Source organism: Strix aluco, chromosome 8 (assembly GCF_031877795.1).
Source record: "Strix aluco isolate bStrAlu1 chromosome 8, bStrAlu1.hap1, whole genome shotgun sequence".
NCBI lineage: Eukaryota > Metazoa > Chordata > Aves > Strigiformes > Strigidae > Strix > Strix aluco.
Genome location: NC_133938.1, coordinates 19621603 through 19635539, shown reverse-complemented (window position 1 = coordinate 19635539; position 13937 = coordinate 19621603). Strand labels below are relative to the sequence as shown.

Here is a 13937-nt window from a genome sequence, read left to right as displayed (position 1 = left end):
CAGGCGGTGCTTCAGAGTGACAGAAGATATGCAAATTGGTTCTCTGTATTAGCACAACATGCAGCCTGGGGAAGGAAAATCTGTTAGAAACGCAATTCAAAATCCTGTGCTGACAGCAAAATTACAATTTGTGGCTCACTGATCCCTCTAACTGTAGTTATTAAAAAAAAAAGGAAAAGAGGAAAAAAAGCACCCCTCCCCCCCTTCAGTCTCCTATACAGAAGGACTTTAACGTTCAGAGTGTGGCTTTCCACAAGTCAAAAAAAAAATCTCCAAACTGTAATCCTTCAAGTTTCACCCGGTGTGTCTTCACTGAAATCAGCTGGTGTAAAACTGGAGTTACACCCTGACACTAGGTTTTAGGCTTCACCGAAATGTAAACATAACCAAACTAAATAAGCATTTGGTTTCCTTTTCTAGGCCTTTGATCTCAGTTTCTATCAAAAACGACGTTACTTAAAAGCTCCATGACAAAAATTCAGATGGTTTTACTAATTTTGCTGAGCCTGCAAGTACCGTTTGCAAGGTGACTACAGCGGGCCCCCCAGTGACCCGCAGCCCCGTCTGGCCGGGCAGGCAGCGCGGGGGGGCTCCCTGCCGCCGCCCGGTCCCGAAGCGGGGGGGGGTCACCAAAGCAGGGGCCGCTCCTGCCCGCCACGGCCACGGGTGCCCCGGGCCGACACCCCCCGCCCTGCCGCAGGCCCCGCCCCTCCCACCGGGCCCCGCCCCGCGCCGCGCGCTGTGCTGCGGCCGGTCCCCAGGGGGCGCTGCTGCCCAGGGGGCGCGGCCCGGTGAGGGCAGCAACCGCCTCGTGAGGGGCGGTGCGCAAGCGCGCGCCGGGAGCGTGAGGCGGCGCTGGCGGGGCACGCGCCGCCCGGCCGGCGCGCTCCTTCCCGCGCTGGGCCCGCCCCGCCGCCCATTGTCCTGGTGCCATGTGACCGGGGACGGTTACAAAGCATCTCCCCCCCCGCCCGCCCCCCGCCGGTATTTGTGCTGAGTCACGGCGCGACGCTGCCCGGTGCCGCAGGTGTCGCGGGGAACCCGGCTGCCGCCGCCGCCCCTGCCGCCGTCGCCGCCGCGCCAGGCTTCCCTATGGGGACGGACAGCGCCCGCGCCCTGCTGGAGCGGGCGGCCACGCTCACCCTGCAGACCGGCAACCTCCTCAACTGGGGCTGCCTGCGCAAGAAGTGCCCGGCCACCCCCAGCGAGGAGGTGAGTGCGGCGGGCGGGGGCTCGCCCTGAGGCGGGGGGCGGGCTGCGGCGGGCGCCTGCGCGGCGGGGGGCCGGGGTGGGCCGTGCCGCGGCCGGTGCGGCGGCTTGGAGGCGGGGGGGCGCTGGGGACCCCTCCCCGCCGCCGGCGGGTGCGGGCACGGCCGAGGTACCAAAGCGCTGCCCGGAGCGGGGTTTGTTTTTCTGGCGCGCGGCGTGGTGCCCCTCAGGGAGGGGAAAGGGGTTCCCCTACTCGAACGGCCGCCTCCCTGCGCGCCCGCGGCCGTACCGCGCGCGTGCGGAAAGGCAACGCAGGCTGCTTTGGTTTTGGGGGTTTTTTTTGTTTGTTTGTTTAAACGTCTATTTTATGTGTTCCGTCCGGTTGGAAGTTCGGCCGGGCCGGTGCCGGGCGCGGCGGGGCTGCGAACCAGCGGCTCTGCGGCGCGGAGGGGGGGCTGCCGGAAAAGTGACAGCCGGAACCAGCCACACCAGCAGCAGCGCAGAGGGGTGATCGGTGCCGTACCCCGCCACCCTCGGAAGCGCTTTGCTGTGTTTGAGTCTTTCGGAAAAAAAAACAGACCGTGTTTCTGCTCTCGGGGAATGAAGAATTGAAACCCTTACAAGTTTAAGCACTGTCTGTAACGGCAAAGGAGATCGCTGATACTTCTTTAACAAGAGAAGAATAGGAATAGATGTGAGCTTGCATTACAAATGACGAAAATTCTCTTTTCTACACTGAAATTAATTTCTTGGTGGTGACAGGTCTCAGGAAAATTAGTCATTGCTCTCCTCTTTAAAGAGTATAGCTGTTATTCTTTGTTAAAAAGTTGAAAGAACTTTTTAATCACCGCTTAAAACTGTTACCTCTATCAATGTGTGTCAACACTTAAAATAATCCTGATAAAATGTGTGGAGATCCTGTTGTGATAAACTTCAGAACCACTGTATTTGCTGTCTCGTCGTGGCACAGTAATCTGAAAACGGTTGTTTAGTAATCAGGACTATGGGTTTAGCTGGTTATTGCTATGTAGTGGCACTGTTGATAATCTAGAAGTTGATTGATTGCTTATTAGTCGTGCACAAATGGTAAGAAAGGTGACTGGGAGAATGATGTAATGAGAAGGAAGAATTCATCATACTTCTTATTTAGCTGTCGTGTGGTAATGACCTTTTTATTTGACCTGGTTGCTTATTACAACATTCTGTGATCTGTGTGAAACAGAGCTAGATTCTGTAGCAAACAGCTGTATTGTAATGGGCACCATTGCGTGAGTAGTTTCTGGAAGGTTGTTAAATAAAGAGTGGTCAGTGTGCATAACTAATAAGGTATTTAAATTCATTTGTTTACAGGGAAATCTGCATTTAAACATAAGGCTGCCTGCTTTCCAGAGTTGCTGGAATTCCAGAAAGCAAATAATTGGCATTAATTATCAGAAATAAATTGACTTTTAACTGTTTTTTTGGTATAGTTTGTGTATAGTTCTCAGCGGCAGAATGTAAGCTAAAATTTTGCAAACTTTGCATCCTAATGTTAGGCATTTGGGGATGCCACTGTATGTGGAAGAGCTGGTCGAAGCAGTCAAATACAGTGCGCTTCTCGTGTTGAGGGCAGGGGAATGGTGTGCTTTGGAGACAGAGACTTGTGCATACTAACTGCAGTAGAAATATAAAGTGTGACAGTTGCAAAGTAGCAATATATAGAATATACATATTTAGTACTGTCTTACTTTCCCTCAGCATGGAAAAGATAACATAAGTTGCATCAGAATAGGCTACAGAGCTCCAGCATTGTGGATAGCTATTTAGTAGGGGGGAGTCAATTCTTGCCTTTTGACTCAGGTTTTTTTCATGCCTTTTTAAATGACTAGGAAAGAATGTATAGAATTTGTGCTCACAAAGTATTATTACTATATTAAACTTTGTGATACCCCCTGGGGGGGGGGGGGGGGCTTCTAGTTTGTGCGTGGCATTATGAGCTCTCTGAATTGATGTTAGGTGTCACGGGAAGTTGCTATTTAATGCTACAAAAAGTAGGTATCCACGTAGTTATAAAATATATTGTTAAAAGTTAGGTAAACCAGCAGTTTGTGCCAGTACTCTTAACCTGTGGCAGTAGCGGTCTTGTCAGTGTGTTTAGCCTGTGGAGTAACAACTTCTGAGATGTATCAGAGGGAATCTAGAGCATTGGTACAGCTGAAGCACTGGTACAGTATGCAGTTAATTAGCTGGTTTAGACTTAATAGTTATGCCTTACTATGCTCAAGTAATTCCATCATCAAAATCCTAGTCAAGTTTATTTTGCATTTGTGGATGCAGGAAAAATGCAAGTGTGGGGTAGGGTCTGAAGGTTCCCCCTTCAGTAATGAAAGACCTAAAAGCATTGGTGGTTTGGCACAGTGGAATAGGTAGGCAGTAAATGAAAAGGGTCAGATGCATCTTGGAAAGAGAAGTATTTGTTATAATGAGTATTTAGTGATTGATTGTAGAGTCTGATTTCCAATAATGTCACAGAAATTATCCAACTACATTGTAACTTGAGAATATCTATGCAAAAAAAAAAAAAAAAACCACCACCACTGCACACATTAGTTCTTGCTTGCTTAGCATTGTTCTTTGCTTTAAAGATGGCATCGGTCTGAGAAATAAATGAAGTACAGTACTTGTATTGCTGCTAAACCTTTGTGAAAGAGGTGAGGAAAATATGTAAGTTAACTAGTTTGAACAAGTTTCAGGTGGAAGCTATGAAGGAAGAATCTTCTGTGGTTGAAGGAATGCTTCATTAGTTCACCTGCTCAGTCTGTCCTAGATGCCTATGAATCATAGTATTTCTGTGCAGCTGTAACATACCTACACTCCAGCATGAAAAAATATTTTCTAGGTGCGGGACTGCATTCAGAAAACGCTGACTGAATGGAGCTCAAAGATTGGACAAGACCTAAATCAGGTAGGAGGGGTGTTATGCATGTTATCCATGTTACATGTGAAAATGGGGAAATATGTAGTTGGTTACCCCTTTTTAAAATATAAATTAATCTATTTCTGTAAAGGTATCTGCAGCTCCAGATATCTTAAAAGAGTGTTTCTCAGGCCCCCCCCCCCTTTTTTTTAAATTATATTTAATGAGAATCGTATTCATGGCAAATAAGACAATTCTTAGCAAAATACAAGTCCTGGTCTGTCAGATTGCAAGTTAATTCTTGGGGCAATCATGAAAAAAATAATCTGTGTATTTTAGAAGTTTGCTAGCATGCTTGTAAAAACTCAGTGGAAAATTATCTAAACTGAGATGATAAACTAGATAGCTGAAGATTATTGCATTTGGAGGGGAACTCTGAAGTGTAGCCTTGGCTGTCTCAAATATTTCTGAAGATGCAGAAGTGGCAATTTTTCCCTTGAGAGCTAAGGACTTACACACAATTCAGTCATGGGCATTTGACATCAAGATCTTGGTGTATTTGCCTGCTCCTCTTTCACTGTTGCTTCTGAAATTCAGCAACACAGTAATAAGTTCCCACTACATCCATTAGTTGCTCTGTGAAATATTAGCATGTTTCATTTAAAAAAGCCAAAACCAAACAAAACCCCTAAAAACCTTTACTGGCTGTTTCTTTGGGTTTTGTTACCAGTTCTTGTGTAATAGCAGCATCAACTGCACACTGCTGCATTCCACACTGGAGTGTGGTGAGGCAGTTATTGTTGAATGATTTGTAGAAGCTCTAACGATTGCTCAAGAAGGGAATGTAAATAAATGTTCGTCTCTGTACGATGTAGTGATCCGTTTAAAGTTAATTATTTAGTGTAAGCTAGGTTTTACTGTCAAAACATGTTAACTGCATAATTCCAAATTTTTTCATGAATTATATTGCTTTACAGTAATTAAAAAAAGTGAACTTTTGTTTAAAATGCTGACTGTATGGAGTAACTTGAAGACATACTTGAGGATTTTTTTGATAGAGCAGCAAAAATTACTGAAGAGCTCTTGGTTGGGGGCAGGGTGGGTGTGGGTGTGTATAATACAAAAACTCATGTAGGTAAAGAATTTAAAAAGTCACCTTGTGCTAGCTGACATGAAATGTCAGCCTAGTCTTAAATGAGGTCAGAGAGTGAAATCTCTGAAACTTTACTAATTCTTAGTTTCAAAATTATTGTTTTAAATCTGTATTTTACAGCATTTTCACTGTAGGCATTTCATAGACTTCATTGAAATTACAAAATACTTTTATGCAAAGATGCTCCCACCCAACATCCCTAATTCTGATAATGTTTTTTTCAGCTGGTCGTGAGGCTTTTTTTAAAGCAAGGCAGTTTGTATTGGCACAGTGATCTGTTCACATCAGAAAACCAGAACCCTACTAAATCTTATTCTAATAATTCTTATCAGTAATTTATTTTTTATATTAGGGACATATAGGGCCTTTCGTATAGCTTCATTTTCCTGACCTCCCCTCAGAGATCAAGAACCATTGGGTTACATTTGTTGTCATTGCATTTTTTATACTATTTTTATTTCTAACTGCTATAAGGTGCTTTTTATTATTTTTATTACTTAAAAACATTCTTCAGGAACTTGATGTCTCCTCTTGATGAGTTATGCTAAGTCTTATGTACTTACTACAGGAAATACTGGAGGTTCTAGAATGTACTGTAGCTCAAGCTATAGAAAAAATAAATCCTGAAGAAAGGGATGAATTGAAAGTATCAGGTAAGAATGTAGTAAAAAATCTGGTGGCATAAAAAGGTTTCATATGCAGTCATTAATAGGATATTCATATATGTAATTTTTTCCACCGTGTTTTGTAATTGCAAAGTCAAATGACATCAGTGCACACTGTTGTACTTTGGGTAATCTAGAACTTGGCTAAGACAGACTTGAATTTATATTTCAGGTTTTAAAGCAGTTTGGCATTTTGCTAGTTTAACTTATGTCCCCTCGAGACGTTTTAAATGTGTTTTGTTTATATTTGACTTTTGTGAAGCAAAATATTACAGATAATACTGGAATTAAGAAATAGCATTGGAAGCACATTTATTTGCATAATTTTTCCAGGTTGAATATGATGAACTTGAAGGAGGCAGTCCAAAGTAACACTAGTACTTTTTGAGTCTCAGTAAGTTATGAAGAGGTCTGTTTGTACTATTACATTTGGGGGTTTTATACAGGTTGTTACAGTTATTGCTTAGTGTCTTGATGCTTAAGTCCTAGCTTTACAGCTGATTAGATCATCTAACTGGATGATTTCTTGTTCTGAGACTGCACAACCTTTGAAATTTAAGAGAACAATGTCTTTATTGGGCAGTCACCTTTCAGAAGGTTGTTTTTTCTCCAATTTTTGAAGTAATTGGTGTATATTCTAAGAACCCTTTACCCAAGAACTCATAAGTAGTGCATATAGTAAAAGTAAATAGCTATATATTTAATAATAGCTGGCTTGTTTAGTTATTGATCCCAGTTTCTTTGAAAATAGCAAAACTTTTCATCGTTGGCTCGAACTCTTCATCAATCAGAGATGCAGTTGACCTGGGTAAGTGTGAAAGTCAAATTTCTGGTAGGGTTTCTTTTTTACTTCAGTATTTAGAAATAAAATCAGAACCTCTTCTGTCTAAGAGGTTGTCCTGGTTTCAGCTAGGATAGAGCTAATTTATCTTCTTAGTAGCTAGAACAGTGCTGTGTTTTGGATTCAGTGTGGGATTTGGTTTGGGAAGAATGTTGATAATACACTGATGTTTTCAGCTGTTGCTAAGAAATCGAGGAGTTTTCAACTTCCCATGTCCTGCTAGTGTGCAGATGTACAAAAAGCTGTGAGGGAGCAGAGCCAGAGCAGCGGACTCAAACTGGCCAATGGAATATTCCGTATCTCATGACATCATGCTCAGTATATAGAGGAGGGTTGGCTGGGAAGCAGGAGCTCTCGCTTCTGGGATTGTGGTTTTGGGATCTTGGCTTCTCTGGGATCACTAGCTGGGAATAGGCTGGGTATCGGTTGGCGGGTGGTGAGCAATTGCATTGTACATTACCCATTTGTATTTTCTGTTGTTATTATTTCCATTTTTACTTTATTTCAATTATTAAACTGTACTTATCTCAACCTACAAATCTCGTTGCCTTTACCCCTCCAATTCATTCCCCCATTCCCTGGGCAGGGGAGGGTGAATGAGCAGTTGTGTGGTGTTTGGCTGCCGGCTGGGTTCAAACCACAACAGAGGTGTATTCAGTAACTGTCACAAGTATATCCTGTTTCCTGTTAAGAGACACTTAGGTAATCAAGTCTATTTACATGTTAGTTCAGTCAGTAAATGTACTAAATGTGGATAACTGTAACCTTGCGTCCATAATCTCAAATCTGTTTCCTTGATGGAAGCAGGAGCAAGGTTTTATTCTTTCGCACAAAACCTGTTAAAAGGTGAATAGCATGTGATGTTTTAGTAACAGTGATACAATAGTTTTTACCAGTTGCTGTTAGTTGTCAGTTGTTTTTGACATGATGAACTTTGCTACTAACTGTGCAATATTTCAGAGGTTTAGGAAATAAAACAGTGCTGCAGGCAGCTGATGAAATAGTTGAGCCTTACTGAAAATACGACTGTACTGATACATAAGTTTTGTTAGCCTAACGTAGCAGTAATTGTGAGCAGCACTGAACTTTACCACTTTGGAAGGCTGTTGGGCATAAGGGGTTACCAAAGAACAAAGGGTCAGATATCATTCTTTTCTATTGATACCCCAGTTAATAGCCTCTTTACTGTAAGTTGTAGTACCCTTTGTTAAAAATACATTGATAGAATCCTCCTCCAGAAGAAAATAATTTATTTAGCTATTTAGTCTCACTCTTTTTGCTGTGCAGAAGGGGTGTCATGACTTGCATCTTTCCTAAAGCTCAGTGATTCTCCAAGACTTGCCACTTCTCTCTGGCAATTTAAATCTCCATATTCAGTGTGCTTTTAGTCTAACTCCTCACATATATCAAATAGTTTTCCTAGTCTGTGCCCTGTACTTGAGTTGTAGTTCAGAGTGAAAGTTACACATTTTGGAAGAAATAGAGTGATGGAATCAAGAATTGTATGTCACCACAGTCTTCTGAGAAAAATATAGTTCCAACACTGAAAAGAAAAAGAAAGCTTCATGTTTTGTTTGGTGGTGGGATTTTTGTTGGTGGTGTTTTTATCCCCAAGACTTACAGTTGAAACTTGGCCTTCAGCTATATGTTTGATTCTTTGCTAAAAACAGTGTTACTGTCCTTGACTGCTGATACACTCAAAGTTTCAAATGGTGAATGGGAAGCTAGCAGAGTGAAGCAGGAGGTGTGTGTTTTGCTGAATTTGAAGAGTCATGCTGCTTATGTCCATATTTCACAAAAGATTTTGCAGTGTCTCTGTTCTTTTTCCTCAGCATGTTCGGCCCTTGGAGTTGCTCAGTTAGACTCAGTCATTATTGCCCCACCTCCCATTGAAGATGGAACTAGCCTCTCCTTGGAGTATTTGCAACCTTATTGGCAAGAACTTGAAAATCTAGTTCAAAACAAAAAGATTGTTGCCATAGGTACCTCTGACCTAGATAAAACACTGTTAGAGCAGCTCTATCTGTGGGCACAGGTGAGCACAAACTTCTTACTTGTAGTATTTCTAGGACAGAGTAACTATTATTTTGCTGGCTGCCACATTGTTATAAACTCTTGTTATAATTGGGTGTATGTTAATTATCCCTATTACTTTCAGCATCTTATGGATGTTCACAATATTGTTCAAGGTGGGGGAGGGTCAAAGTGTGACTGTCACTTGTTCAGTGTTCTTACAGGCCAGCAAAGGCTGGAAACCACAGGTCTGTTCAGTAGCAGGTTCTCTGAAGTACTGAAGGTTTGAGTTTTAAATGCTTTGATATTTAGGAAGGAGTATAAACAGTACTCTTAAACCTTCAGATTTATTCCTGTGACTCTGAAAACATAGCTTTTCACTTTAAACTGTTATGAATTGAGGGATTTCCCCTTGGAAAAATGCTGTTTGAATGCTAAGCTTAAATGTAAAGAGGAAAACAGGCTACGAATGAAGTGTCACAATATGTTGTTGTCCAGTGTGACTAATTGCCTCTTAACATTTGAGTGTTGGAGGTCTGTACTAGTATGTGCCCATGCTCGTGTAAGCTTGTGAATTTACTGTTTCCTTGATAGTTATTTGAAAGCTCTTCTTATGACATTTCTTTTGTGGTTTGTGAACATACTGTATCTGTGTAAGAGGTCAGTGGAACAATGTCTCTTTTAACTTGATCTGATTTAGGCACTTACCTGAAGGCATGGAAGACTGTAAATTATATATCTTTAACAAAAATTTATTTGGATTTTTTTATTTGAAGTCTTTTCAAAACTAATGCTCCTACAATGTTTTTACTAGAGGGGGGGGGGAAGTGCTGCTGTGTAGGGAGCACAGCACATGGGAAGCCAGAGCGTGTTAGTACTCATCTTGCTGTGGCAGCACGTGAAGTTAGATCCTATTCTTGTTTTAGGCTCTGTGCTGCAGGAAATTGCAGATGTAGAGTTCCCTGTTCAGCAACATGCAGAATTAGCCTTGTTCAGACCTCAAAACAGTAGTCAAAGGCAAATTGTTCAAAGCAAAATTTGTGTTGTAATAGGGGGCTTGGGGAAAACAACTAAAATAAGTATGTTAACATTTTTTTTCTTATAAAAGTGTTCTGTTTCTTTCAGGTGAAACCAAATAGCAATCAGGTGAACCTAGCTTCCTGTTGTGTGATGCCACCTGATCTCACAGCATTTGCAAAACAGTTTGACATACAGCTGTTAACTCACAATGACCCAAAAGGTGAGGCTTTGCCAGATAAGTTAACAGGTGACTTCTAAATGCATTTATTCAGTATAAAATTGGGAATAATCTTTCTCTGAACTTCAAAGATCATTACATTTGAATCCTGAACAAAGGATTCTAAAAGTTTTTCCTCTAAAATATTTCTATTAAGTTCTTTTACTTCAAGAAAGGGGGGAAAAGGGCAGTCTTCCAGCCTTGGGTAGTTTCTTGAAATTGTTTTAATCAGAGAATGAAGTAAATAGAACAAGCTACTGAGAAATTTGTACTACATATGTTCAAAAAATAGCTTATTTCCACAAAACATAGAATGAAATAACAGTTGTATTGCTGAAGGCCAGTAAATGACAAATGAAAGTTCACTTGCCCAGAACTTGTCTGTGAAATAGCTTGCATAGAAATGTTGACGGTCAGTTGATTTTTGCATAGTTTAGTAATGCTAGACATGTAAAATTATTATGCTTTAAGAAGAATTCTTTCAAAGCAGTGACTTAAAATTACATTATTACAAAAAGAGTTGGTGTAAATTCTTTACTTGTTTTGTGCAGTGTTTCATTTACTAAATGATTGAAGGACTTGGAGCCTTTCCTTTAAACTCTAGAACTCTTAAGTTACCAGCTCCCTAGAATATTCTGGGATATTATATTTGTATCTCTCAAACATCATCTAATCTTCACTATAATGATGTCTTAAATATCTTACTGGAATTGTAAGCGAGAAGTCTTAAACAATATTTAGTTCATTCCTTCCCTACATTCTTCCTTATGACCAGGTATTCATGACAATCATACTTTTCCTTCCTTCTCCTTTCTTTCTATTTCCCCCTCAAAGAAAAAAGTATATGAAACACTATTTATGAAGTACATGCTTTGTCATACCACTATTACAACTAATGAATTTCACCAGTGCTTGGGTATGTACCAGTACTGCTTTGGCAGCATACAAGATGAATTGCCATTCAATCCGACAATTTCCATGTCCTGTGAAGTCCAAAGTGCAACTTGCAATTTAATAAATTCTGTCGAGAGTCATGAAATGAAGGAGAAGAGGATTTGGATAGAAAACAAAGCACGTAGTGATTCCCTTACTCATTGTTTGTGAAGCTTAGCTTTTTTGTAATGGTCAACTGAAGAGTATTGAGACTGTCCTTTGGGAACACTCAAAGTGATTGTTCCCTTGACTGACTTTCCAGAGGAAACTAGGAGGATTTGTATGTGCCTTCCTTTTCTGCTTTGTGGCATTTAAGCTCATTTTTCTTAATGCTTTCTGGTCTTGTGGTTATGAGCCCTGTTATGGGACATGCTATAAATGTTGAGCTTCCAGTGACTGCAGAGGCAGCTGAGAATGCTCAGTGCTTTGCTGACTTCAGCTTTATGCTTTACTCACCTCTGGTTTGTCTAGCTAGCTTCTCAATTGCAACTTACTTTCTTTTCCTGCTAATGGCTCTGCTGATCAACTCCATTTGATATTGTAGAAATCTCAGTTAATTAGTTTTGTGTGAAATACTCAATGTTGTGGAAAAAAAAAAAAAAAACGTCCTGAAGATTTCTTCTGTAATATTCAGCTGCTTTTACTCTATGTGCATTCCAGAAGAGGGGATCTGTGGAGAATCTGGCACTGCTTAAGGTTTTTGACTGTAGGAAAAGGCTTCTCTTACTAAGTGTTGCTTTTTGCAGCTGTTTACATTACGTTATTTAAAGCATTAATATCCCTTTTTAACTTCAGAATTACTTTGTGAAGCAAGTTTCCAAGAAGTTCTTCAGGAAAGCATCCAGAACACGAAAGCACACGAGTGGATTCCTTTATGGCTTCTGCGGTATTCAGTCATTGTTAAAAGCAGAGGAATTATCAAGTCCAAAGGCTATATCATTCAAGCTAAAAGAAATGCCTCTTAAAATGCTTTTTCTTAATGGCTTACTGATTTAATTTCTTGGGGATGGGGGGAACATTGCTTTTTTTCATGGAAACACTTTTACAGCATTTGTAACAAAGACCAAAAGTTGTAATTATCCAGTGTGATATCAGCAGGAGTGTCTGCAGTGTTCTAACACTATTTTTCTTTCTTAACCTATTGACCAGTTCATTTAAAATATGAAATATTTTGGGTTTGTTTTTTAATTGAAATTATCTATAGAGAAACAGTAAAATATTTTTCTTTTTATGACCAGTTCACTGTAAAATTATCATTATATTTTAGCTGCCATTAGGTAGTATAGAGAAGCGTATATATTTTTATTTTTTAAAAAAATGAATTTCTCTTAAATAATAGTTACTTATCTGGTAGGTACATAGATTTTAAGCATTCAAGGACTAGTTTTTGTAGAAAATTGTCATCTTTTATGAAAAATTACCCAAAAAAATAAACTGGTATCTCATTACTTGATATGTATATATAGGCAAGTCAGCTGTTTAATTTGTGTGGATGGGAAAATTGGTTTATTTTTAATATAGCATAAAAGACTGCTGATTTAGAAAAAAAATGCATCTTCCAAATTACTTTCTGACTGTTACTTGAATTCCTTCTGGCTTCTTTGTGCCTCAGTATGCTTTGTGTAGTGTTTGCACAGGTGTGATGGCATCTTTACTCTTTGAAATAGAAAATGTATTCTTGTGTGAATGTTTAAAATAAGAATTGAAAACAAGTGATGAAAAAACATGTTAATCAAAAATTGAATTGTGCCTGTCTTCTCAGCTGCAGCTTGTTTTTTTGATACTTGTGAACTCCACAATCAGAATCAGCCAAGTCAGAACATATAGTAAATGTTGAAGCTGTTCATCATAGGATTGTGTGAAATGGATGATGACTTCGGGGTTGCCTAGGAAACTTTGTTGCTTGTGCCATTCAGAAATGATGCAAGCAGGGGTTAGCCTGAAGTTAGGCATATTTCTGTTTGGCAGTGGTTTAGCCCACTGGCTTTTAAATCCTAGGGGAATTGCTGCAGCTAAGGCAAGGTTTAATGAAGTCTTTCTATCAAAAAGACTTTTTCCTTGGCCTTTAAATGACAATAGATAGCAAAAGCTCAACTTGTAGTTCAGGAGGAGTTTGATATTGAGTGTCTAAAATGCTCATTTTCCTTTTGGTTTCAGGCAGGATCAGACTTCATACTAGTAGTACTCCTAACTTAGTTGTAGATGTTTTGAGATTTGGACTGTAAGGGAATTAATTTTCACCAACATCTTTCAAATTCTGTTATGTAGGCAACTAGTGGAATTTGAATCCCTGTAGGTAGTGTCTAGAGTATCAGCTTCCTATAATCGATTCCACTAGATTAAAAGATTAATCTTTTTCAAGATACCTTTTGAGTCCTCAGATATCTTTTCTGTAGGTGGCAAATACTGGGAAATTCTCCTGGAATTCTTCAGTTCTTTTAATAAATGAGATGGGAAACTGGAACTAGAAATGCGTCAATAAAAGTTTGAATTTTTTTCCTCTAATCAAAATGTAGTCTTTTTTATTGTTTGGGTTGGTGTGTATGAGAGTTTCAAAATGACATGAGTTTTATTTTAAGCCTCCCTACTAGTTGTGAGGTGTGTCCTGATGATGATTAACTACTATCTGTAAATTCTCTTTGGCTGTTGACATTCAGTATTGCATTACTCAGTTTTACAAATTGAAATGCTACAAAACAGGAATTGTGCTAAAACAATGTATAGGCTGCTCTAATAGGATAATGATTTCCTTTCTGTAAACTATTAACAGTTTGCTTGCTGTGGAAAAGTACCCTTTCAGACACCATGATTTGAAGACAGGATAATTTATTTTTCTAGGGTCACTGATAGTGTAACATATTATCTTACTAATTTGTTCTGCATCAAAGTGGGAGAGATGGGATTTCCTTCCATGAGAAATTAGAAAGTTTGAATTAAAATTTGAAATTTTTATAGGCTTTTAATTTGTGCTCTGTATGAATTCTCATTAT

At 39.9% G+C, this 13937-nt stretch overlaps 1 protein-coding gene across 1 annotated transcript; it reads left to right on the top strand.

The window, feature by feature from the left end:
- The first annotated feature begins 956 nt into the window (after positions 1-956).
- On the top strand, positions 957-13910 carry GCLM (glutamate-cysteine ligase modifier subunit). Its single transcript, XM_074832530.1, has 7 exons — positions 957-1212; positions 4088-4153; positions 5827-5911; positions 6675-6731; positions 8597-8799; positions 9903-10017; positions 11743-13910. The coding sequence occupies exons 1-7, from the start codon at positions 1093-1095 to the stop codon at positions 11910-11912; spliced, it is 816 nt and encodes a 271-aa protein (XP_074688631.1). The 5' UTR covers positions 957-1092; the 3' UTR covers positions 11913-13910.
- Positions 13911-13937: the final 27 nt, after the last annotated feature.